This window comes from Cebidichthys violaceus, unplaced genomic scaffold (genome assembly GCF_023349555.1).
Source record: "Cebidichthys violaceus isolate CVI_PGR_0920_01 unplaced genomic scaffold, fCebVio1.0.p SCAF_10, whole genome shotgun sequence".
NCBI classification, from domain to species: Eukaryota; Metazoa; Chordata; class Actinopteri; order Perciformes; family Stichaeidae; genus Cebidichthys; species Cebidichthys violaceus.
Genome location: NW_027176263.1, coordinates 6,228,635 through 6,256,491, shown reverse-complemented (window position 1 = coordinate 6,256,491; position 27,857 = coordinate 6,228,635). Strand labels below are relative to the sequence as shown.

Here is a 27,857-nt window from a genome sequence, read left to right as displayed (position 1 = left end):
TTTAATGACTTATGTAAAGAATTGTGACTTTTTAATGCAAACTATATGATGACTTTCTAATGACATTTTTAAGACATACTAACTAGACTCAATTTTTTTGACGTTTTATTGCATAGTATACTGTGATTTTTATGACTTTTGAGCTGCCATACAATACTATGACATTTTTTGTGACTTTTTAATAGTATACAATATTACGTCTTTTAAATAGCTTTTGCATTTCACCAATAAGGTGAACGTATCACCAATTTCTGAGAAGTCGTTCATTCACCCTGTTTTCTGATGGGCCTGGGGTGATGGAGGCCAACTGCTTACCAATCTGTCCCACAGCGGGAGCTTCCTGTGGTGCTCAGGACACTCGCCTGCGAGCCGTATGGCAGGTTTACGGCAGGTCCACACCTTGGGAAATGCCTTCATTGGCTACAGCAAGGCATTTCACAAAGCTGAAAGATTGCTTTGGCATGAGGGGCACAGTCCACCCGGAGCACTGGTGCCTCAACCGTGTAGCACTCCTGAAGGGCGGTAAATGTTTGCGTGGCAGGATGTTAAGGGGTCAGTATGCTTCAAATTACGTGTTTATCGCATCCGGCAGCTGTGTGGAGGTGAGACAGTTTCCAGGGTTTAAACTTGGAAGCTTATCGCTCCGCCTATGACTGTGGCCATTTATAATGGGTATGAACCCTTTGCATTTCAATATACAATTTAGTATATTTCAATAATACAGAACCCTTTAGCTTTCACTTTGCCCGATTAGATAACATTTAAACGATTGTATAAAAGAGACAAGAAACAAAGATAAAATTCCAACATCTTTATATCAACTCCAGCAAAAATACAAAGTTCTTAACATAAAGATGTATCATTCTTGGGATTACCACAAATAAAGCAGTTATTTCTTTCTAATATACAAACCCAAAATCTTTAAATAGCAACTGCAAAGAATAAACATGTTCAAGTCTGATTTGGTGGGCTGGTTTAGATTTGCTAAATCCATTCGCATACATGGAGTTCTTAAATAACAATAAAAACATGACAGACATGTTTTGCATTTACAGATGATTTACCCTCTAAGAGAAATGAACATAATAAAAAATAACACTGTGCTAAAAATGACAATTGACAATACACTAATGCAAGTTACTACTGGAAGCTAAGGAACTTCACAATATGAGAACATCTGTCTGACAATAATAAAACAAATAACATAAAACTTCAACATACTTGGATTCACAACTCAGAAGTGTGACTAGACTACCCCAAAAAATATTATATCCAACTTGCGTATAATTAGGGAAGGCATTCATCACCCTGTAATCTGCTATTAATGCTTAAGTGGCCATAAACATAATTCATATTAAACAACCAAATATACATACTTTTCAGGCCTTTTTATGAAATCGTGTTGCGAAATGATACACAAACCGGTATCTCAGTGATCTCAGATAGTTTTTCACTACAGCATTTTAATGGGCACTAAATGTGCACACACACATTATTAAATGAGGTTAGTATTTCCGAAGCTCAGGGGCATAAATATAGTTTTGTGTTTCAGGCAACCGCTCTAATGCAAGAGTTGCTAAAATTGTCTCCACATCAACAAGACGCAACACATGCAGATGCAGGTAAAATACTCAAAAGTGACTATTATGAGCAGATAACAATGGGTGCAATGGTCAGAAGTGACTGCAGAGGTACACAGTGATGAAAACGACCCAAAACAACATGGAAAAAATAAAAAATACAAACATTTGTCATGACACACACAGATCACACCCGTCTGTTTTTAGCAATTCAGACTCGTATTTGCGTTAACATCTAGTACAACTACAGTAAGAACAATATTAAGTTAATGCTCTGGCAAAATGAGAATATAAAAATAAACCTGGCAGGTAAGACCAAATCAGAAAATTTGAATGCCTCAATCGAGATAAGAATTTACAGATGACGCTCGAGGCACATATTGTGGAGAACGGAAACGGTTTGTGCACACACTCTGTGAAGCAAATGAATGTTGATGACCTCTCCAGGAATAGAAAGCTGTTGTAACTGAAGGACAGGAGTTTTCACATTTAGCAACACATTTTATTACTTTACACTTCATAAATAAGGCACCGAGTCACAATAGCCACATATTCACACTTGTGATTGGAAGACAGGCTGGAGATACACGTTACCTACTTCTGTAAGTAACAATCGTATTGAAAAGCTGATCTCCCTTCTCACAGCAAGCTCTGAACAGTAAATGCCGTGCATGCTATCATCGGAAACAAAAGTTATATACAAAATGGCAAAAAAAGAAAAGAAAAAAAGATTCGAAACAGAATGGTGAGTGAATTTAATGTTGTTATTCCAACTTCTAAAATGAGGTTTGATGGGCCATTATCTCCAGCCGTGTCGTAGAATGCTGAAACAGAAAGCCAAACAGCAACTACACCCGCTAGACGTCATACAGGACTCGTCTGTAGTCCCTGAACACTCGGCAAATAATCCATCACATTTGTATTTTCACACTGAAGCTTTACAAAAGCAGAAATGACTTTAAAAATCTCTTCCTGCTTCACATATTTGCCGACTGAAAAAGGTGCCATCTGAAGAGTAGAAAATAGATACTTCTAGTCCTTCTGAGTATATTCCAGATAAAGGAAGACAAAATCCTCTTAATAAAGATGATCTCTCTCTCTCTCGCTCTCTCTCTCTCTGCGTGTGCATTTCATTTGGAGAGTGATGTCCTGGTGCGCTTAGCTGGGGTCTGCAGAAGCTCCCGAGCTCTCTTGGGTGCCGATTTAGTCGCGCTGCGTGGCACCGAGGCGGCGTGCCTTCTCTTCGCGGGAGACTTTACGGCCCCTCGTCTCGTCGGCGTCGGCTCGTCACTTTTCCTGACTCGTTTAGGAGACGGGTTTTGTGTCTTCGTGGACTTTGTGGCCCTCGTTGAAGCATGACTGGGGCTTCCCCTCAAAGAGACCGCCACCTCGATTTTTCTCTGGGATCTTGTTAGTACCTGATCAGGTGAGGTCGGAGACTTGACGTCCGCGCTCTGCTGTTGGGTTTCAGTGGCGTTCTCTGTACCTTTGACTTCAGGGACAGTACTTGGGGATGATTCCTTTGTTTGGATTTTTGCAGCACTCACTTTGTTCAAGGCGGGTTTTTCCACTGCTATTTTCTCTGCTTCGATTAGCTTCTTATTGTCAACCTTGCTTTTGGATGCGTCAACGGGGTTTTGTTCAGATATTTTAGGGGACCCTAGTCGTTGAGAACATCTCTTTGGCAATTCATCGTTTTTAGTTGCATCTCTTGAAGCTCTACCGCTGCTCTGAGCCTTGACTGTCCTCTGTTGAACCGGATGCTTTGTAGTTTTTTTGCCAGCCAATGTTTTCCTTCTTTCCATTTTTGCTGCAGATGCTTTCATTTGTTTGCCAACCGGTAAGGGGGATTTTTTTGCCTTTAGAGATGGTTTCAGATTTGACTTGGCGGCAGACTTTTTGGCGGCCAGTCTTTTCATATTGTTGGTTTTTAAAGTTTTTGAGGCATCTTTGAGTCTAACATTGGTTTGCTGAACCTGCATCTTCTCTCGGATGTTGGAGTATTTCCTCAAGATCCTTGCACTAGCTGGATTCTTTGATTTACCAGAGGATTTCTGTGATTCAACTATTTGTCCACAGGCTTTGGCAGAAGAGTGCGACTTAGTCAAAGTCTGAGTAGTACTGGGGAGCTCTCCTCTCTCTTTCCCTTTGACTGCATTTGCTTCTTGCTCCAGTGCTTTAGCAATCAGTTTCTGACTCTTAGGGTTGCTCTTCACAGGAGAGGCAATGGCAAACTTTTTCAAATGTTTCTTCAAGCGCTCTGCCTGTAGGCTTGGGAATACCCCCTGAGAGGTCCCTGAAGCACTAGATGAGCTGTGGAAGCACAGCTGAGTTTCTGACGGAAGACGTGTATTCACCTTCTTGACAATGACAAGGGACTTTGTTTCTGTTGTATCAAGGAACCAGCGACAAATACTGCTGAGATTAAAACCTTTCATGAAGAGCATTTGGACCGGTGAGTATTTCTGGTGTTCTGAAGACTTCGATTTTCGGGCCCTGCGTTTACTTTTCCATATAGCCGCCTGTCTGTCTGCTTTGTTTTTGTATTTTGTTGCTGGCTGACCCTCTTTGTCCATCTGCACCCAGCCTTTTTGCATTTTATCATACTTAATGTTCAGATTTGTAATTAGGTGCTGGTTTTCTTCTCCAGTCAGAGTCTCAAAGAATTTGTTTGTTTGTCTTGGGGGCTCAGGTCGTGGTGTAATGACAGGGATGGCTGAGCTATGGGGCAACACAGTAGCAACAGACACCGGAAGAGGCTTCACCTGAGCTTTAGTTAATCTTTCTGGAATTATTCTGATCGGGGAAGTTACGTCACTCTGGCTTTCATCCACAGTAAGAGCACTGGTAGAGGCTACAGCCAATCTTTGTGATCTCAAAGCCAATTTCTTGTTCCCTGGTGATGACTGAGTAACAGACTGGTGGGACATTTCAACCTTACTGCTCTCACTCCTTAATGGCATTCTTTTGGGTTTTTCTGATATGGAAGAACTGCTTTCATCTCCACTTGCAGACCTGCCTTCTAAAGATGCTACATTTGGCTTCTGCAACAAAGCAACATCACTTGCTTCTGCCTCCTTTCGGAGAACCCGCTTACTTCTTAATGGCATAATCTGTGTTTGCATTTCAGTCTTTACAGGACTTTGATTTTCCAAAGGGCTTGATAACTCACTGTTAAGTTGCTCATTGTTACTTTCATCTACTTCCATCTTTGTAGACCGTAGCTGCTGTTTGGCCTGCAAACTATTTTCTACTTTGCTTTGTTGTGTTTCTTCAAAGGTCGTCTCTACTGGCTGATTATCTTCAATGTTTAATTCTACAGTCTCTGGGACTGCTTGCTGTTGGGACTTTTCAGAGGCTGCAGGGGAAGATGACCTGATTGGAGGAGAAGCAACAGGAAGTGAAGAAGGAAAGGGGAGGTGCTCTGTAGATGGAAGAGCATGGGTGGCAGTAGGTTTCGGAGATAAAACGGAAGGGAGAGCATTTGATTTGGGAGGTGATAAAGGAGTTCCAGATCTAAGTTGCCGCTGATCGGAGAGGACAGGCAAACTCTCCTGATCTCTCTGAACTTTCTTTTGTTTCCGAATTTGTTTGGTCTTTGAGGTAAATTTAGATTTTGGGCTAGATGGTATGGCAGAGGATGGTTCTTTCACCTCAATCTCAGGAGTAGTCTCAATCGATTTTACAGCTCGGTCTGATTCAGGTAGATGTTTCTCCAAACTTTTGTTTTCAACAGTTGAATCAACAGAAGTCTTGTTGGGGACATTCCGACTAGATTTCACTGGGGTTTTATTAGGCGACGTGGTGTTGTTACTTGATCTACGACGCAGACTTCTGTCAGATGCCGATATGGGTCTACCATTGACAAAACCCACTACCACGGCTTCCGTTTTTCTTAACCGCTTGGGCAGCGAAACTACAGCACCTCTTTTTCTACGCCAAGGGGGTAATTCCTTCAAGAGTGAGTCAAGTGTCTTTGAGGACACGTCATCATCACCTTCATTCTCTAAAGGAACAACACCATCAACTGCTTCAGATGTTTTCATCTCTGTCTCTTTTACCGTTGGCTCCTCTGCTGAACCCGTGGTGTTGGACTTAACTGTGACTTCAAAGTTTTTGTAGTGCATCTTTGACTCTGGTTGAAGTTCCTGCAGTTGCTCTACTTGTACTTCCTCCCTATTGTTTTCCTCTATTTCTTCCTCAACTTGAGCCACCAGTGATGGGGCTCCATTTTGATGGAGAACAGGCTCACTATTGGGCACTTCTTCTAATGAAAGCTGGGGCTCATCTTCTTCTATGGAAATATCCTCTAATGGTTCCACTACTGTTTCTGGGACTATTTGGTCGTTACTTTCACCTATGTCCTCTTGAAGCTCGGGCTTGTTCTCCTTTTCTGCATCAAATGGAGCCTGAGCAACACCTTCTTCACTTTCTGCTGTTGTCCCCGAATCTCCAGTTGTATTCTGTTCTACATCTGGGTTCACATCTGTTTCTTTGTTTTCTCTTGGAGGCCTTATCGGAGACGAAGGAGCAGACTGCCCCTTGGTCTGACACTGACCTGTCTGACTAGTTTCAACTAGAATGTCTACTTCACTGGCTGCTACCTCCACCATATCTCCTGTTCCTGGTATCACACTCTCATCCAACTCTTCTGTGGACATTTGTTGATTCACTGCCTCCCTGTACGCTCCAGCAAAAGGCATATCCACAGGTGGTACACCCTCAGGCTTTGAAAGCACTTGCTTTGGGGTGACCAATGTGATAAGCTCTGGTATTGGATTAGGACAGTTGCCCCTCCCAGCCAATGTACGGACAGTTTTTAACTCCCAGATTTCATCTGAATACATATGTCCTCTGGTGCTTTTTCTGGCATTGCGGCGTGGATGCATGCCGCGCCGCTGTTCCTTAAAACACTCTGTAATTGGTTTGTCAATAAAAACAATATCACAGTGGCCAAGATCAGGGTCAGCTATTCCCCTACAGGCCGAGTCCCTGATCCGATGATCAGATGATGACTTGATGGTCTTCCTAGCAGTCCGCGGAGAGTCTGAAGGAATGGTCATGTGGACTGAAAACAGGTTTGCTGGTTTATTTTTGGCATGCCCTAGAGCCTCTCTCTGCCTTGCTTGATGTGTGTGACTAGTCTGATTGTGTCTTTTCACAGCAGAGCTGAGTCTGGCACCGTGAGTCTCTGTTCTGTGTGATGAATTTGAGTTACCCTGTCTGTCCTCCGAAGTGTCAGAGTGAGATGAAAGAGAGGTGTTGAGCACACACGACAACTTCTTACCAACGTTGCTGGTCATGATTTTCATCTTAAGAGGAGCATGATCACCATTACGGTTGTTCTCTGCCTCCATTGGATTAGTGACCAAAGCTTGGTTACTCCCTGACCCAGGGCTGCGAAGATCCAACGCAGGGCCTGCAGATGTTTTCAGCGAAACAGCATTGTCTGGAACTTTTTTCATTGCACAGCTGCTTGGGACAGAATGGGACATATCCTGGACCTCTGACTTGGGAGTTGATGCCCTGGGAAACCTTAGCTCAGGACATGACTTCTCAGGGGTGACTGCACTGGATTTTGCTGTAGAACAAGCAGTTACCTGGATTCCAGAGGTAGATTTAGAGGCTTGCTGAGTATTGGAAGATGCCAGTGCTTTGACCTCCGTCTGTAGAAAGCCTATGGCATCTACTATCTGTCTCTGATGGTGGGGACAGAGTTTGGCCATGAACTGTTCCAGCGTGGAGGTGGACTGCAGGTCTTTTGCCTTTGCAATAGGCAAGTCGTGAGGCTCACTGGGGGGACAAAGAACAACATAGATGTAATTGCACATCAAGAAGAAGCAGCATTGGTTTATACCATTGATTGGTATGTCATTATTACACTTATGAAGACAAATGTCCCTTCATCGCTACAACTAAATGTTTTTGTGAAATAATTCACAAATGTTAAACAATATTTATCATTGCATATTTATTAGAAGAATAGGTGATTTTAAAAGTGAAGCTTTCAATCCAGTGAACTTGACCAATAACATTGTTAACAGCTATAACATTTTTCTTTTTTGCACAGTGGTGCCTTTTGTTACAGTATACATCGAGAAAATCTTACACATGCACAAGACATTTAGTAATGGTTGCCCATTCTGATTAAAATAAGTCAAACACATGTTTATCACTTGAAAGAGCAAATACGTTAGGGGGAAATATAGAGTACATCATTTTTGTCAGGTTTACATGTATTTTATAAATAGTGCAAAGGGTGACATTTAGATACAAGTGCTCAACAACTTAAGACAAATTAACTATTAAAAGTCAAATCAATTGCAACATGCAAAGTTAGTTAATGTAATACATGTGAGGTTTTGTTAGGGTGGGGGTGTGTTTCTGTATTTCTGGCTTAGGTTTTTTTTGAGTGAGGTAGGTCCATTACAAAACCCTCCAAGAGCATTGGAACATTTATACCATCACATTATGCCAAAAATATATCAATCTTACTCTGAAAAAGTTATTTTCTTTGTAAAAAAAAAAAAAAAAAAAAAAAAAAAAAAAGTCAAGAAACATTGTGGTCTTTTAACAAGAAATGAACACACAAATTAAACCACATCTGGATCCCTGAGGTGACATGTCACAAGGCTATGCTGGGTAGTGATGAATTGAAATAGCTTTTCCCACAGCGTGTGCTGGCAACTGCATGACATGTAGTCAGAAAATGTTCTGTTGAGCATTGTCTAAAAACCTTTTAAAACAGATACTTACAAACGTACATTGTATTTGTACACAAATATAAATGCTGCGTTGCCAAATACCATGCTACTGAAATTTCTATTGTGACAAAGTGAAGCTGAAATCTGAAACGATGGTGGAATATATAGAGCTAAGCTTGCTATGTACTAAGCTAGCCTCTACTCATTGCTAGTTTCCAGCTATATAGCGAAGTGGCAAAGTTAAATCTGGATTTATATTATTACTTTGTTGAACTGTCAAAGAGTGTGCCTGTTTTGATGTTAGTATACTCCACTAAATGCATGAACTAATAAACAGAATAGTTATTAAAAAACATTACAGATTTCTGCTTTAAATTGCAATGTGAACAATACAACCTTTGAAGTAGGAGGCGTGAGGTTTTTTTTCTTATAATCTCCAGAAATGCAGTTTTAGGGTCTTACATTAAGTCGTTTTTTTGTAAATCAAATATGTGCTTGAGGCACTGAACTGGAAAGAAATGTATTAATTAAATACTGATTGGTCAACATCTTACCTGCACTGAGGTTATATTGACATTCAGTGCCCAACAAAGTATTTAAAACAATAAAAACTGTGAAAAGCTGTACTACTTTTTTGGGCTCCAAACACAAAACTATTTCTACAGCGTGCCAACATATCTCAAATGTAAATCTTTGAGATTAGAAAATATATTTTTAGGGATTAAAAAATAACATTTGCTGAAAACGTAACCTGACCAATGTTTTTGCTAAGCTCATTAACTTCACAGCCCTCTTTGCAAGGTCTAAGGAGTAAAGTGGTGTACCTGAATAATGAGTGGTAAGTGTTTCATCCCTGAGGGTTTCGCTCTTTGTTTCACTTAGCATTACAGTAAAGAACTGACACAAAGTACATGCCTTTTTCGTCCAGAGGAATAAAATAACCATAAATAACCACTCTAACAAGCAGATGCAAACCAAACTCATTTCAACAATATTTCATAAGCACACAAACAAAGTTGTGTTAACTCATCCACGATGTTCATATACTGCACATTAGGGATATAGATAATCTGTCAATTACGAACTACTATATTTCATCATACATCTTCAGTGAACCATTAACCAGATTGAGAACTGGTTTAGGGATATTTCACGTTCACAGTACACTCTACTTTATACATTGCTGACTTGACGGTAAACACACCAACACCCCAGTACTTTCAAATAAACTGCCTCAAAGATAAACTTCACCATATACAACTAACTTCCCACTGACACATATGACTTTGTCCAATCATGCACGACATACCCAGAGTTATTCCTGTACACATTGTTAATGTTAAATCAAATATACCTTATCTGTACATATGCTTTTATGGACAGGGATACTCTTTAGTCATTCTAGACTTTTGTCCACATACATTATATTAAACAAGCAAAAGATAGCTAACTTGCGTCAGAATACAGTGGGACAATATTAACTTTTGCCCCTTCACATCTATAATGAAAGAGAGTTAAATATATCTTGAATCTAAAATGATATACTTGTGTCTATATAAACACTATGTGAATTACTTCTTCTTTGATTAAAGCCATTTACATTCATGGTTACTTAATTGATGATAAAACCATTCATTTGTAAATCGATCGATTAATCAAGACTGCAGAAACAAAATAATTCCAAACATATCAGTTTGAGTAAGTATGTAAGGGGATGACACTCTTCCCTCAGTTTGAGGAAAGAAAGGTATCTACATAGCAGGGCATAAGAAAAATATTGAGACAAAGAAAATATTAAATAGATGAGGATGCGATTAATTTCACAGATACACTGAAATGTTTACAAACGGTTGCACTTTGACAGATTTATGAGCTCTTCCTATAAACTATTTGGCTTTAAGATGTTCACAATGGACCGTGTTGAGTACATGAGAAATTGCTACATTAAACCGCCATGAGAACAGTAGACTGCGATATGGATTTTCCAGATGAGGTAGTCAACCATTCGATTTGCTACAATAGACCGCGAGGAGCGCAACAACCTGTTCTACCTGTGAGCACAACAAATGCGCTTGTAATATATTAATTAAAATGCATTCAACACTCTGAATGAGAAAATAAAATGTGTCTTTTGAGTAATGCTGAATGATTGTCAATGCAAGAATAACTTAATCCATGAAAGTGAAGACTAGTTTTTACTTAATCATAATAATCGTACATGTGTATTTGAAGCAACTGCTTTGTTTTAAAATGTCATCTGAGCCGAAGTTATTCAGACATTTTGTGAATATGTATGAAAACTATATGCAATTCAGAGTCCTTCATTAGTTACAAATAATGAAGATTTTAACCTTAAAGTGACAAACATTAAAAAAAACTAAAAGTATTCCTGAATTTATAAAACATTAAATAAAAAGCAGAATAAGAGAAGCCAACAAGTAAGTAAGTTTATCATCTAACATAAAGTTAAACTATTGTTACAGTGCTATTATCATACAAGTAATAAGTAATATGTGTGCAAGTCCCTGAAGTATGTTACGACCAACTCTCACTCAAAAATGTTTACAATCTAGGCAATTTTATGTATTATATGCCTGCAAATATAATATCTGAACTAATGCTTGTAGTGAAGGAATCATTTCTTTTATCAAAACATCCATGTTCATCGAAGCAACATTGTGTACATCTAAAATCCTGCAGAATTTGCAAAAAATCATAACCAAGATCTGCTAGAGTTGTGCATCAACCTGATGAAAGAATTATGGGCTATGATCCCATATTCTGGAATGTCCTGAGGTATAAATGATAATGCACAATGAGGTGTCCTGATAGAGCAAAACAATGCCCCCGGACGAGGCAGAGTAAAAAACATGGAGTTCCCTCTGCAGAGTCCACTTGGCAAAAATTCAATGAAAATGGTATGTATTGGCAACAGGGGACAGGCCATATTTAAAAGTGTTTCACCCTTAACCTTTACGTATAGTAACGGCACCATGACCCAACCTTCTGTATGGTAGTAATATTAAGGAAATGGCATCCACCTGAGTTGCGGTACAGCCACTTCATTGATAAATCTATAAAGCGTAGTTGTGGATAGATCGATGACTTGCAAACTACGATCCACAGTTACAAACAATAAAAGCAGTAATTCTGTACTTGCCTGTAACTGGTAATCTGATCCAAGGTTATTCACATCTATGCGGACTCAGCCTGAGATGGTATTATATTCAATAATTCAAGCCAAGTATGAACACGACAGCCAGGAGATGCATTATTACTTCTCCTCCTCACAGGGACAAAACATTTACTTTCATTGAATTTTTGCCACAGTAACTTAGAAAAAGGTTGGTGTGATTGAGGCGTGAATATAAGTAGCTAACAAGTTAGCTAATTTGTCTAGCTAGCTAATGTTAACGAGCTAGCACAGTCGGCCAGTATGTTATCTGCTAATATTGCTTGATAAAAGTTCAGTTTTTTATAAAATAATGACTTTGTGAACTTAGAGCTTCTAAAATGACAAAGCTTCTAGATATTATTTAGACTAGCATGAACATAGAACTGATCTTATTATCTTGTTTACCTGGAGCAAACACTTTAAAATATACCTGAATATAATTTAGAGAGTTAAAAGTAATCTGATACCAAGAGTTTAGCTAGTGCACTATTCGTGAAAGTGAATAGGCCTCGATAGCGGAGTATCAACCTCACATACAAGGGGAGTGTTGTTAATGAACCTGAAGAGACAATTCTTTATCATGTGCCATGGGCAAGCTAGATGTGTAAGTATGTACAGTATATGTAGAATACGTTCATACATCGTAAATAGAAAAGGAAAAGTTCTGCCCTTCTTGTGTCTCAGAGAAAGACGTTCCCAGAGATAATACCTGAAATCTGAAGGCTTACACTGGCACTGAAATGCTACCGATAACTTGTTAAGGTATGTTGTGAAGTCATCTGAGAGACGCATACTCGTCAGTAAGACATCCTGAAATGTGACCTCAAAAAGGGAGATTTGAGCATCCTTCCCCTTCTGAGGTGACTTGTATGAGGCAATGATTCTGTAGCTGAGGTATATATATATATATGTATATGTATATAAGCGTGTACAGTGATCCACTATCTGATAAGAGACATTTTCTTTGACTGACAAGTACTGCATTCCAATCTGAATTTATCCTGAGTGCAGTGAAGGCAATGTAAAAAAAAAAAATATATATATATCATACCATTCATATAAGACGGCAAAACATACAGAATAAACTATAGGTGGCACAAATGTATCATGCTTAATTTGGATTAAAAAAGAAAGTGAATTTCTGGACAACACACAATGTTATTCCAACAGACTAGAACAATAAATTAATATTTTGAATATAGTGTTTAGAATGAATACATACTCTGAATATAAGTTTTTAGAACAAACAGGTTTTTTTCTTACATCTCCAGTGTCTATTTCAGTCCCAGATGTGCATTTGCGAAACAGTGACAGAGACTTTCACTGCCATCCATAAGGCCCTAAATACACAGTAGACCTAACTATATAATACATATCTATTCTCTTTGAACGTATGACCAAGTGCTCTGAACAGTACTGTGAGAAGACACTGAGGGGCGCCACTGCCTTAGAGATGATTCAATTTGATTCTGCATGTTAATAATACATTTATGCAGCCAGGAAACAACAGTTCTGAAAACATAACCTAAATAAATAAACAAACTGAAATTAAACAACAATATACTGTAGTATATTATGATTTCAAAATAGCAAGTATGCCTTCCAGGCACAATGTGTAGGGCAGGGAGAAATTTTGAGTGGTTACGATTCAAATTAAATAAGTTAATAATAAATATAGCTATTTTGGTTGAAATGTTACAAACAACTACAAAGGTTTTATGGAAAAACAATTCAGCTACTATCACTGTCTGGCAAATGCAATATCTGTCTCGTTAAAAAGTACATGTTTATAAGTACTTTACGATTATATCACTCATTTGATGAGAGGCTCCCATCGTGGAAATCATTTCCGTTCTCTTCAGATGCACTCTCTCTTTTCTCAGAATCAATGTGCTGGGAGTTTTGTAATTCTTTCCTCCCTGGGGACTGAGAAACACTCTGCTCCTCTATCTTTATCAGCTTCAGCTTCTTTTTGGGGGGATGTTTTAAGGTCCCCAGTCGCTCTTTAACTTTGTATTCCAGGGTGCTGTGTGGTATGCCATAGATCGTTTGGGCTTTAGACACACTCATTTTCCCCCCCATCACCATCTCGATAGCCTCCTCGAGCAGGTCAGTGTTGTACTGTCTGTATCGCCCACGCTTCTTCCTCGGCTGCTTGTTACTCAGGTCTGACTCTGAATCCAGAGTATAGCTTCCCCGCAAGGCTTTGCGATCAGTGTCCTGAGGCCAGTATTCCTTCTCTGAACCTGAGCTACTAAAACCTCCACTGCTCTTTTTCTGGATCTGCCTCGGTAGAATGGAACGAAGTGCCTTTCCCAGACTGCTCTCACAAGCTAATCCTGAATACACGGTGGACAGGGAATCCCAAGATGGGTCTGTCGCCAAAACTCGCACTTGGGGAATCTTGAGGTCGAAAGATGATGACTGAGAAAGTGAGAGGCTGTGGTCCCTGCAGCCCTCCTGGAGGTTTCCTTTCTCATAGGCAAGTGACTTTGACCAAAGTCCAGCAGCTTCCAACAACCTGGGTATGTCTTTAAGGTGCTCACTAGCCTCGCTGTTGGTTTTGAGTTTGAGAAGTGCCCCAAAATGACTTTTGGAATTCCAGGAAGCAGATCCATTTTTGAAAAGGTCAGTAGGTCTGGAGCCACGGCTGAGAGGTGACTCTGGGTCGCTCTCCAGATCTGGCTCCTCTTTGATGTGCAGCGCGTATGCAAGAGACGAGGAAGGCTTATAACGGGTGGAGTGGCCGATATTCTCCCTCCTCCTCCCATCCTGTAGGCTCTTCATAAACAGCCCGACTTGCCCGTCCGCTCTCAAGGATCGCCTGATTGGATGGAAGGAAATTGGGTGTAAGCAGAGCTTGCACAGTGCCTTTTTCTCTTTTCTAAAAGGAGGATGGGTTGGGGAGGGGAGGATGTTGGCCACTCCTTTATTATATGACCTTGCTTTGGTAACATCACTATCTTTTAAAATAACTGACTGCGAGGTTGTGTATATATATGACTCTTAAGAACAAAAAAGGCTCACGTTTGACAATTTTTTTTATTGGCTTGCTGGGATGATAGTTTACAAAATCTGCATCAACATAAGAAATGAGAAACAAAAAAAGGGCAAAGAAACAATAAAAACAAAAGCAAAGAAAAAAGGCATTTATTGGAGTACATAAAAGGTCTTGCTCAAGAAGCATAGCCAGAAGGAGGCAATATTTGTCATTGCATTAAGGCAGCTTGGCACGTAGCTGTTAAGCAGGGCACACCAACTATGTCATACAAAATGGCTAATGCAAATAAAGCGCTTGACATTTTGTGTATGACGTTACCAGCGAACAAGTGCAGAAATAAAAGAGTAAGCCAGTAGAGGGTTGTGTGTATCAATGTCAAGACCTAACTGAAGTGTGATCACATAAAAGGAAAAAAATGCACTATTCATTAGGAAGAAAAATGTATCTGGCAGTTGGATCAAAAATTATTAAAAAGATTATTTAAAAGCGGATAGTATTTTTTTTTTGGAGCCAGCTTTATACTGCTAGGAATGATCATCACTTTTAGATCATATCAGCTATCAAAGCAGCAGAAAAGGAGCATGCAAAACCACTGGTGCTTAATTAATCCATATCAAAATTTAATTATAGGCATATTTAAGGCCAGATGGGTATAACAGTATCAGGAGACTTTGCTCTCAGGGAAAACTAAAAAGATCAAAACTACAAAATAAAATTAATTCTATTTAGATACAGATACTGTCCCAAATGTTTGACTCAAGTAAGATTTAGGTAAAATGGAAATTTGTCGACAGAGAATGCAACTTAAATCTGAAATACAGCCCTCTGATTTGGATGGCAACATTAGAGAGTTTGTATATTTTCTAATACTTGGTATGAGTGACTATGCTCATGTTGGCAGCATGTTTATCTGAAGTGTGTATGATATGAAAACTACTTGCGTTACCAGTATAGTAACGGACATACACGCGATGCTTACTTTTTGAGATTAAAACAACTGAATGCAATCCTTCCTTGGGAGACGAACATGGCAACCACATCATTGAGAATCAATCGAGTCTCTGAGGATTCTGTTTAAATAAAAATCTACTTTCTACTGAATGTATGCAGGACTACAGTCCTCAAGGAGGACTTTTGTGACAAAAGGTGTAGCAAAGTGCTATAATAATAGCAAGGCTACAAGTCCTTCAGTAAATCATCTTCATCATCATCATCATCATCAGGCCGGCCAGACAATAATGATCAAAAACAAGACCGCGCTGACAGAATCCTTCTAAGCCACAGTAGCTCACAAACCTACAAGATGTTGCCCAATCAGTCTGCAGCTGGTGATACCAGTGACTTGTTAAGACAAGAAACTAGGACCAGGCAACTGCATTAACTATAAGTTTGCAAGGTCAGTTATTTTGAATGGCAGCATGATACAAACTGCATCCACAAGGACGCACTGGAGTGAGGTTTAAAAGCAGAATCCAGTAGTGGAAGCATGGAATATTTCAATGTGTTGCAGTAGGTAAAACCCCTTTCCCATGTTTCTTTGTGGCGAAAAACACTTCTGTTAGCACAACTTTGTTTGTTTTATGAAGCCATCAAGTGGCCGGATGATCTCCGATTTCAGGACTCAAATTTCAGGCCTCAGCTAATGCCCAAGCATTGATGCCACTGTTCATTCCAAATCTATTTTGTGAGTCATCCTAAACTACAACGTAACATATCCTAAAGCGACAAAGAAAAAGAAACCCATCTTACCCTTTGAGCGTGGTTGTGGCTGGAGAAAGGCAGGGACTACGGACAGGCAGGCTGCTGCTGCTACAGCGACTCTTTTTGATAGATAAGTCAAGAACTCCATCTGTTGGAAAAGGCAAACAAATAAAAAATCCTTTTAGTTTCAATAAAGTGTAGTCTGGCTTTTTACCAGTGCACATGTTGAAGCATGAATCAGCTGCCCTGTCACAGATGTGTTGAAGTTCACACTACCTTGTTCACGAGGCACAGCCAGGGGCCTCTTGATGGTGAGGTCAAGAGGAGCATCCTGGTCGGCCATGAGGAGCTTGCTGAGGACGGGGTTCTGGTTGTGTGCAGGCCCAGCAGGGCTGGTAGAGGGAGCAGCCCCTGAGAGCAAGGGCGGGGTCTGCAGGCTTTGGTCAAAGCAAGGCGGGGAATCAGAGCCGCTGTCCTGAGGGGAGCTGGTTTTTGAGGTATATTCGGCAGCGAACTGTCGGATCATTCTCTGAAGGATCTCTCGAGCCACTACTGGAATGTGTGGGTCAGAGAAATTTGGCACATCTGAAAGGAAATAAATATGAGGTAAGATCAAATGCAAGTTTGGTACCTGGCCTACAAACCAACCTAAAAAAAACACAACAATACATGCTAAAGTAATATTCCCATGGCCATAAGTGCTGTAGTTGTAGCAATTATAATTCAAGCGTAGAACATTGACATTCATAATTAACAATAAAAGCTTAAGTGATGGCGTACGCCATCTTGTCTACAGGCAGGTTCTCATAAGTTAGTCATTAGTGTCATAATGCAAAATACTGTTGCACTAATAAGCCCACTCCATCACTGACACATGGAGACTCACCTTTTCTGCTGAGGACTGCATTGAGAAACTCCTCGGCTTGTTTCTCTAGTCTGCTTATTGAGGTCTGATCTTTAACTAGGAGAGGTTTGGGTACATCTTCAAGCTCCTCGTTGTTTAAGCCAATTAAGTGTTCCTGTAAAATGACAAAACTGTTAAATCCATGGTCTTCAGACTCAAATAGGATGCATATAAACTGAACAATGCATGGGAGATTTATTTTAGTTTGTTTTATTCAGTCCTAACTAATGTCAACTAATTCTGCTAGGAAACCTGAAGGATTAGAGAGCATGGGCTCTCCAATCCATTGCACTCCTAACATTCATCATCATCCCCCCCCCCCTCTTTTACAACTGAATAAAGTTCTGAAAGACACCACCAAAATAGAGAAAACTAGAAATCTTACCTTTACTTTGTCTCGTCTCAAACAGCAGAAAAGACAATTTTCATCAAATGACCAGTCAGACACTGCTGTCGGCTCAAAGTCTATGGGCATAAAACAAATGACAGGAAATTAAATACAATTGTGTGATAAAATCTTTGGTATTTAGTTTTTCTAAACAATGTGTATTTATAGCCCCCTTAAAGCTCAAACCAATGCCTGTCGAAGTGTTTTGACGTGTTTTAGTGAGACTGACTGAACCAGGAGTAGATTGATTCAGTTCAACATAATTATCAACAGCCATCGTCCCCAACTGCTGTTGTAGAAAGTCTATTTAGACTTTGACAGTCCTCTCACTGCAAATATAATGAAAACCCAAATAATGTCCACTATTGTCTCACTACCAACATGTATTGTGAAAATGTCTGTAGGACACTGTAGACTTTTACACTGGCCCCACGCCATCCAAAACACCAACTTTGTAGGAACACAAGGCATCTTCTCTTCTGCAGCCAGAGGGGCTGTCTTGTAGAGTGAATGTAGATGGGTACCAGATGGTACAATGCAGCAGCATTGTCATAATGACCAGATAACACATAATGCTTGATCCACAAAATTCTCATTCATGTCATCCGTACACTTGTATGATCATGGCCCACTATACTTGTATGATCATGGCCCACTATTCATGAAATTGAAAATGGTCTGAGATTCTTACCTTTAAATAATGTGAGGTCTTCTACCAGCTCTGGACCAGACAGACCTTCAAGAATGCTCTCGAAACCTGGGGAAAGACATGAAATTCAATAAATATGCAGCTGCAAATTGTGTGTGTGTGTACACGTACACACACACACACACACACACACACACACACACACACACACACACACACACACACACACACACACACACACACACACACACACACACACACACACACACACTAAGGCTTCATGCTGAAACCAACAGCGGCAGAATAGAGACGTAAAACAAATCACTGTTTACGACAACATATCCACCTAAGAGCCAAAATAAAGTGTTGTAAGTTAGAGCCAGGTCTACTGTAAGTCACTGACACTTCACATGATAATGTCTAATTTTGTCTTGACATTGTAAGCAACCACCTGCTTCTATCAAAATGCACATTATCAGCTTTCATCCCAGATTTTTACTTCAACAGTAAATACATGCACTCCATCCTCCTGTTGCCAGGCAACTAAAGCACCTACAGAGTTGGGAGTGACTTCAGGCTGCAACGCTAAAAAGAAACAAGACTGTAGTGTAAAAGTATCCTATACACTGTTGCAGATCGGGAATTCTCCCAAAACCAAATCTTCAGCAAAGCAGCTTATATCACATTTACCAGCTAGTGCAAAAATCTCATATGCATTATCGATGAGATTGAGGTATCCTACAGTCCCAGCTGTTTGAAAGATACAATGTGTTATGCTGCATAGGACTTTGCTTAACAGTGCATTAACACAGTGTGCAATGTCTGCTCACTGCCGCAGGGTCAGTAGCGTAACCAATCCAAAACCACTACATGCATTAAAACAAGCGCTAAAGAGGTCAGAGGTAACATCTGTCTACAGAAGTGGATCTTGAATGAGCATTATTCCAAATGTGCTCGGCACTAACAGAACAAAAAGTCTTGAATCAAACCACTTTGACTGCAGAAAACATAATAGAGGAGCTGTTAAAAAAAACAACATAGTATTTAAATCTATATAAAAAAGGATTCTCACAAGTTAAATTAACTAAATGTGTTGAATTGGTCGTCTACTTACAGTACGTCTTCACAGATAACAAGTGAAAAAAATATATGAGCCCTTATCGTCCACTCTCTTCCTAAACTCACAGTGAATTCAATAAAAGCTGTCATCTGTTAAAATGCCCTCGCTCTGCTTCTCTACAAACTCCCACCCACTTTTCAACAGCCAAACATAAAGCGGGTGGGGGGTGGGGGGGGGGGGTTGAAGTGGTGAAACACAGCATTGCCTATAGCTGCAGCGTGAGTCTGTTTCTGGGTTAGTGCACAGGACTTCAGCTGAAGCTATCCAATCCTATTTCTGAAATATTTCAGAGGCAGGGAGAGGAAAAGTAGGTCATCCACTTTCGTTTGACGGAGCAGCGCCATGACATCAAACTACTCTTCAGGAATTCAGTTTCGGGCATTTAAAAAATGTGTCATAATGTAAACCATGACTTTGAGGCAATATTAACACGTTCCTACTGTGGTGTAGTGACTTATGAAGGGAACCTCTGCACACAAAAACTGCAACTTAAATTTAGAAGAGCAAGCTGCCTACATGTGCAAAGGATAAAATATTGATAGCACATATAGCTGTCATGCATGCTCTACAAAATAAATGAGTATAAAAATGGAATAATGGCCGCAGTTCAAATAAACTATATACGGAATAGAACACCAACACCACACTGTATTGTGTGTCCTACACTTATTTACAGTTTCCATATGTAACACACTTTTGGATGCAAAAACAACACTGTACTGTTCAGCTTTTTCAGGTGTGTCTTTACTCTTTGAAGGAACGTTGAGCAATTAATTAACTGAAGAGGGAATTGGGCCACAAGTGAGCTACTACTACACATATCTGGTTTGGTTCTATAGTGATCAGCGCCCAGATACAATACAAGCATGGGGTACAGAGGTACAAAGTGGTAATGAGAAAAAGAAAAAGGTGGCCCAGTATTATTTGCCAGCGGGCATAACACCTAATTATATCAAAACCTCAGTCAGGACAAAGATATCAGGTTAATAAGGCGAGCTTTGCAAAAATAGTAGGGAATACATCTACACATGTCATTGAGCCTAATTAGAAGACTTTGTCTTTTACTCAGAATTTGTTATTGCATATCTTTCCCTTACTGGGAGAGCTACTCATTCATGTCAATCATCTTGTTCTATATGAGGAGAATGATGATTCAAAATTCCTTTTAGCCATTTTCAACCCTTGTTGGCTTGTTATATTTAATTTACTCCAAATACATGTGGCTTGCCTCCAGGTAATTTATAGCCGAGTGAAGGCTCAGCTCACTGAGCTATGTTGAAATGAAAAATTAAATAGCATGCTGGGTCTTTGCTTAAATGAAAAATGAAATCAATGTTGTTCTGGAGATGAGCGCAGCTTTTTAGCTACAAAATACAAATAAATACTTAAAATACATTTCCCATTTTAGCCTTGAAATCGGGAATAATCAAGAAAAAATCTGAATAACAAATTAAACCATATACTTATCCCACCATCGATATTATTGCAAAGTTATTAGTTCACTACTCTATATTTATTGTATAGAAATGTTTCAAACCATAACTCATAAACATCTTTTAAGTGCAGCATTAATGTTGAATGCAGTTCTCTTTCCATTCATACAATACCATTTATTTTTCTCATAACTCTCCTATGCATAGGGATGTTATTAAGACTTTTTTTACTGTACTGAAGCATATTTTTCATGAAGAGAAAATACTGTTTACATACCTACTCTTTAATTTGTCTAGGGGAGGCTTTGGTTACAGATATACAAAATAAATAATAAGATTGTAATTGTGCTTATGCACATAACAAACCTCCCATTGAGACAGTATCTTTCAACCAAGCTTCGATGCAGGAAACAAGTACACAGAAGAGAAATTCCTCTTGGCCAAGTGATATTTTTAGACTTACTTACACCGCTTAAATTTCAGGCTTAATTTAGGTTCAATTGGATTTTGCAGACCATCAAAACTTCAGATGCTGCTGTACTTTACCTGATTACCTTTCAGTTTCAGAACAATTCCAGGACTTTAGAGGCATGGGATTAGTACAACTGAAGGCAGTTCCAGTCTGTTGAAGAAACTACTTTCACATTGAGTTACTTGTAATAGTGTCCAACGGCTACTTTTACATCTTATCTAAACATTTATGGATGATCGTTTTGTCAATCGCAAAGTGGAGCATTAAAAGTACTAAGTATGACCAAGAGCAGAACCAATTGCAGGAAGAGAAAAAAAAAGCAAATCACTTTTGTGAAACTGAACAGCTATGTTTGGCATTGTGACTTGATAAATGACTACAGTTTAGGAGCAGCCACACATCTTGACCAAGAAACTTTCTAGGAGACATTTTCTTGCAGCTTATGCACGCTTACATGGATGGCTGCGGAGAGCAGATACATATTACAGTTGGGGTATGCGTACACAGGCACGTCTCCACACATGCGTACTAGAAAACATTATGACAATTGGCTGAACAGCATGATCAACACAAAAAACAGCATGTGCGACCACTGGACGAGAATAGGAGCGTGGATGGTGAATACAGTACATACAGCGCACAAAACAAGCATTGATTTTACTTTTCTAGAGACACACTTCTAGTGTGAGCAACCCGTGCAGTCACAAATTTAGGAATGTACTCGGACATCCGCAAAAAGGTCCGTACAGGTTCTCTTGGACTTGAGGTGGCATTGATGTCACTCGACTACAGAAACCATGAATTAGACTTAAGCCCGCTTATGACCTAGATCTCTAGCCAATCAGAAAAGAGAAGAAAGGAATTATTAGGAGTGTGCCGCACCCTTTCCACCAGCACTTAGAAAAAGAAATCCCACAGATCTACGATCAGCTTAACCTCCCTAAATCCGATTCCTAACCTTAACCTACGCTGTACACGTCACTGTGTCTGTAAGTTGAACATAATGCGTGATAAAAACCCTCTTTATTGCTTATTGCTGCCGCTGTGCGTGTTGGTCGTGTAGCCAAAAGGTTCATTTTCAGCCAAAGCACAAATGCACTGAGCAACCCCCTTGCATTTTTGCTAGTACATAACACAGTACATGTTCATTGCAATGCATTTCCTTCAATATTGTGAGACAAATGAAACTGACATAAATATGTGATTCAAACCATACACTGAGAAATTCAAATTTTACGTTTATAAACATGTAACCTAATTTTCCAGCGTCAATGCTTGAAGCAGAATATGAATACCGTCAACAACCATTGTTCTATTTTCAATACCATACCTAAATTGTAGGAGGAGGACACTACATTGAGGATGTAGTGAAGGTGGCAGAGCCGCTGGATCCGCAACTACATTAAACACCCCAGCCGCTGTTAGCCGACATTTCTGCACGGTAGGGCTGGGCGATAATTCAATATGATAATCTATCGTCTTTCATTGGAATCGTATTGTGACGAGATCATATATCGAGATATTGTGATACACAATAACGTCGTCCAAATTGATAATAACAAGCACATACCGACTCAATTTTATCCGATTATTTTGCTCTTAAGTTCTTAATTAAATGAAAGTATATAAAACCATGTGGTTATTTCATATAGACATTTATCTATTGAATTACTAGAAAACATTCTGTATGTCATACACATTGTTATTGAGATATGACAATACCCATACTAGGATAGAAGATTTTAGCCATATAGTCCAGTCCTACTACATGGTTTCTGAAGTATCTTCCCAATGTATATTTGCAGTTTACTTCTGACAAAGACTTTTTGTTACAAATGTCTAAATTGTTTGACTAATTTCTAAAAGATTTGGGATATTCAAAATCTCAAACAACAAGCTTTGTAACGTTGTCTTTGGACAAAATGAATGGACTTCTACTTTTGCAACCTGACCACCAGAGGTAATGGGTTCACCTGTCCACTTATAATTAACACTCCTAAAACCAGGACAACCATGTCACCTGACGAACCACAAGTGCTTTTCAGCCTCCTACAAATACTTTCTCTCCTGACAATAAACAGAGTCTGTAACCCTGGTGGGCAGCATGGAGACAGTGTGTGTATATTTCAAAACACCTATATTATGAGGGAAATCAACATGAGTTCCCTCTACATCTATTATTTCTCCCAACCCTTTAAACTAAAATTCTTAACATACGTATGTTATGTTTGGCGTATCATTAAAAAACATCAATGTCAAACACTAACATTTAGCCTCATCATTGGGCTGCAGTGCTCTTACCAGTGGACGACCCACCCATCTCTCTGCCGCTCTAGTGCTGAGAGTGTACAGTGCTGCATCAACCCCCACTCGGCCCATCCCCCACTCCAACTACTGTACACATGCTATCTCAGAAGGAGTGACCACAAGCGCGCAGAAAATCAAATCAGTGTGAAGCCAAAATAAACCTTGCTTAATCCGGCATGTTTGGCTACATCCTTTGGAAATACTAGAGGGATTGATCGTCTATTAACTACTCTATCTTTAAAGACAGCATCATATTTTAAAATGTTATAAATCATACCAATGCTCAGATCGCGATGTTCATAACAGTGTAATTTTGTATGAAGAGGGTCACAGATATCCTTGAGCAATGCTCTATGAAGATGTTAAGACAGAGCTGGGGGCTGAGGATGAGTGCAGAGATGACAAAGTTGCACAAATTAGTCAACCTACAGTACACGACTATTTTCAGCCCATCACATACAGACCGAGCCCAATGCCTAACCATCGACAACGTATTCACTGTTGCCTACTATGCTTTGCCACAAAAAAAAGGTAGGTCAGCAGACAAGCTGAGCTGTTACATGGGCATGATGAGTGAAGAAGGGTTCGAAATGTAATTTGGCAGCAATACATTGTGTTCATTACAAGCAATATACAGTAGCTGGATCACGCTATACAGCAGGCAATGAGGTGGCAGCTTTGAGCAACATCTACAGTGGAGGAAAAAAAAAACACTCCATGAATACTTAACATGATATGATGCAAACTGACAGTCAAATGGTGTAATGCTGCACAAAGCATAACTTTGAATAACAAATATGAGACCAGCGTGATTTTAGGCAAATGTGAAAAAAGGGGTGCACGCACGCACACGCACACACACACACACACACACACACACACACACACACACACACTGCATTCCATATGCAAGCTTTCAAGCTGGTGGTCATGTTTCGCAAAATGTCAACAAACCTCTGCCAGTTGGGTTGTTGTTTTTTTTGCAAATGAAAAAAAGTAGGCCAAAAGCGCATCAGAGCTGGAGCAAAAAATGGGACATGCTAAAGTTTAAATAATAAACAAGACAATCTGCCTGATGTCAATATTTGCTTGTCGTTTGTTTGAGCACATACTTAATTCCACTCACCCACATGTCCAATGCAAGCATGAATGACTGGCATTCTCAAATACTAGCTGGTGCTATTCCAGTGCAACTTTTCCCCAAATCCAGAGAGCACACATTTTCAGTTACACAGTTGTCATCTAGGGCTGGTGGACCATGAACACATGTATAGGCAAACATACAGACAATTGTTGCTGCTGTTCTACGGGACAATTGCCCTTGTCTTTGCCCTGCAGTTTTACCACTCACATTAAATACACAAAGACAAAATGTCCATTTCAGCGTCAGCAGGGTGGTGGTGGCATGCAGCCCTCTCCACCAAAACCTCCAAACAAAAGTATGCCCTTGTTGTCATGGACAGAATATGCCATTCTGCAGCGAGCGGACTGATGCTGTTGTCATGTACTCTGCAGCTTTACAGTTATAGCCCAAACACAAGGGACATTTGTCAATCATGACGGGGTTAACTGACTAACTGAGCAGTCCTGGGTCTGGAGCTAGTGACAAGTCAGAAAACTATTATTCTCTCCTGATTTGCTATCCAATGACGAGCACAACGCCCACCTAGTATTGTAGCCTCTTAGCTGGAAGTTTGTTCTGCAATCAGTCCCCACATATCGCTAGCCTAGTCATTAATAAAGCCGATAGCAAACACACTTAGAATACTGTGTAAAATAGGTTGTAACAAAGTCACAACAATTATCTGTGTAGTTATAGCTTTACTATTACTGCTCTATATATGTATGAAGTCAGCATCTAACCTGCCCTGAATAAACCAAGAACTGAAAATGTTTAACAGTCTTGAAAGGACAGGAAATCTTAATAAAATATATAAACTAAATAGATATTTCTTTCAGATTTAGTCTTCCTACTTCTTGAAACATCACATAACTCCATAAACTCATATCCAGAATTTTGTGCACACACATAGTACAGCCTTGTACATACATTACACATTTTAATAAGACCTATACATAGCGGTCCCTTTAATTGAGATTGATTTAATGTGACATTTTGAGATCAGCAGCGTCAGAAGCCGTGTTATGGCTTTTAAATAAGATGTTTCATCCTGTGGTTTAAACAATGTTTCAAATTCTGTTTTATATTCTGCCAAAACTCACAAGAAAAAAACACTGCATGCCTGTTTAGGCATTTAATCACTGCAGTAAAATACTGTATATTACATAACATATCAGAGACCCTTACTAAAAAACATGGACAGACAATTTATCTGTAGGCATATAGATTTTTGTCCTTGCAATACACGTTTGCGTGTTATTTTATACCCATAAGAAAGCAGGCAGTCCTGTGTGAAATGGAAATGGCCCTTTAATAAAACATGCTGCATTCAACACAGGAAATAAATGAACTATGATTAAACCAGTAAAAAAAAAGCTGATTTAATTTGAACATTAGGGTCAACAAGCAACTCTCTGCTCCTCATTTGCGTGATCAATCTGTTTGTGATGATGCTTAGTGTCCACACTGTTGCTATGTTACTGAGTCAAAAGAAAGAGGTTGGCAAGGCATGGATTTAAAAATGGCCTCTCTCTCTCTCTCTCTCTCTCTCTCTCTCTCTCTCTCTCTCTCTCTCTCTCTCAAGCCCTTTGGTCAGATGGTGAAAACTACTAATGTAAATGTAAGCCATCTCTCTAAATGTGTGGAAGAGAATAATGAGAGGGCGGATTATAAAACATATCACAGAGAACTTCATGTAGTTCATGGGGAAGGGGGACATGTTTTATGAATCGTTTCAGAATAAAAGCCTTAGTCAACAACAGAAATATCTACTATGTTAAAGCAGAAATGTCAAATTGTTCTACTTCATTGAAGCCAAGCAACACAGCTGTTAAACACTACATACTTATAACTAACACATTCAATAGCCAGCATGTGCACAGAGAGGTTTAAGAGTGAACTTGCTTATTTAATCGGGTAACCCATCAAGTAGTTGGGGGAAAAAATGTCACCAAGCCAAAAATGTCAGCCTGCTGTTTGCGCTAGAGGAATATATTTCAGTCTGGACAAAAGTGGTGGACCAACCGACAGACAGACAGACACTAAAGCCCTGCCAATAGCACGGCTACAAGTCTTCCTGCCCAAGCCCTTAATGTAGGTTATGCCCTATCCTGTAGGTATTTCTTTAGCTATCCTACTACAAAATTACAGATTAGCCTAAATCACCACCCTAACACTTTAAACCACAAATGCATCAATACTCTTTATCATTTGTTTTAAGGGGCCTGAGGAACTAACGTTGGAGAAGTTTATTATTGTAACGTCGTCGAAAATGGAAACTCCTACAGCAGTGGGGTCTCAGCCACTTCCTCAACGCAATATCGCGCGCTCACAGGAGGTGATTTGAGAAAAACAAGTAAGCTAAATGTTAACAGAAAACACCCACCACGGACATGTGAAGCCCTCCCCCCCATCCAAAATACAGTATCATCTCACGGGAACGCGCATTTGATCAAACGGGGTCTTTTAGCCGACACAGAGACACTCCCTTTAAAACAAGCACGGTGCCCTTTAAACTAACTAACGTTACAACACAAACGTTAAATAACTTAAGTCCGCAGTTCGGATTTAAAAACAAAAACAGAAAGGAACCCCTCAAAGTATTGCAACATTGTCATAAAATGCAACATTGTAGCCTTTGCACAGGCTGGCTCGCGTGAGAAGGAAACAGTTGAGGACAAAAAGTCGCTCGGAGATGCCCCGAGAGAGTCCGGTAATCGATGGTTATTTACATCGATAACGGGCCCACAGATATGCAATTCAACCGGTAAAATGGTGTACTGTGTAACTGGCTTCATCCTTACCTACACAGTGAACGAGTTTGTGTCGCCAAGAGTCAAGTTCCTGCCGAAAGCCGCGCCTGTCGATTGTGCATTGCTGCCTTTTACACTGACTCGCCATTTTCTATCGTTCTTGTCTGGCGGGCACGAGCACGGAAAGAGGAAGCGCTCTGCTATGTGAGCGCGCGCCTCTGTGTCGAAGAGGAAATCACTCCAGAGGGAAATGTAGGTTTTAGTCACATTACAAACCAAATAGTGCCATTAAATCAGTAAGTCAGTAATTAAGTAAATTAATATGCGAATACATACATTATATAATAGTAATAATAATAATTTGTATATTTAGCCCACCAATGTAAACAAAATTATATTTTCCCTTAATAATCAATATTAATGTGGGGTTGAGGTTGATATATTTGGTCGTATTTTGCACACAGATCATTAACTGTGTGCAAGGTTGGATTACCAACCAGGTAAAGCTAGCAACGGCTCCTGGACCCTTGACCCTTAAGGGGCCCCAAGG

The 27,857-nt window shown here is 39.8% G+C and overlaps 1 protein-coding gene across 2 annotated transcripts; it reads right to left on the bottom strand.

Moving 5' to 3' along the window:
- Positions 1-796: 796 nt before the first annotated feature.
- Positions 797-27,463, bottom strand: wu:fc17b08 (ligand-dependent corepressor). 2 transcript variants are annotated; one of them, XM_068722630.1, is made up of 7 exons: positions 27,359-27,463; positions 18,145-18,210; positions 17,451-17,530; positions 17,048-17,180; positions 16,438-16,746; positions 16,210-16,309; positions 797-7,373 (listed from the first exon to the last, which is right to left on the bottom strand). In XM_068722630.1, the coding sequence occupies exons 1-7, from the start codon at positions 27,453-27,455 to the stop codon at positions 2,711-2,713; spliced, it is 5,448 nt and encodes a 1,815-aa protein (XP_068578731.1). In that variant the 5' UTR covers positions 27,456-27,463; the 3' UTR covers positions 797-2,710. The 2 variants fall into 2 exon arrangements, with proteins under 2 accessions (XP_068578731.1, XP_068578739.1); XM_068722638.1 differs by lacking the exon at positions 797-7,373 and adding an exon at positions 7,548-14,283.
- Positions 27,464-27,857: the final 394 nt, after the last annotated feature.

Coding starts and splice junctions, on each gene's coding strand:
- wu:fc17b08 (XM_068722630.1), bottom strand. CDS start 27,455: ATGGCGAGTCAGTGTAAAAGGCAGCAATGCACAATCGACAGGCGCGGC. Junction 16,747..17,047: donor TGCAGTCCTCAGCAGAAAAG/GTGAGTCTCCAT, acceptor ATTTCCTTTCAG/ATGTGCCAAATTTCTCTGAC. Junction 16,310..16,437: donor GGCTGTGCCTCGTGAACAAG/GTAGTGTGAACT, acceptor CTTTTCCAACAG/ATGGAGTTCTTGACTTATCT.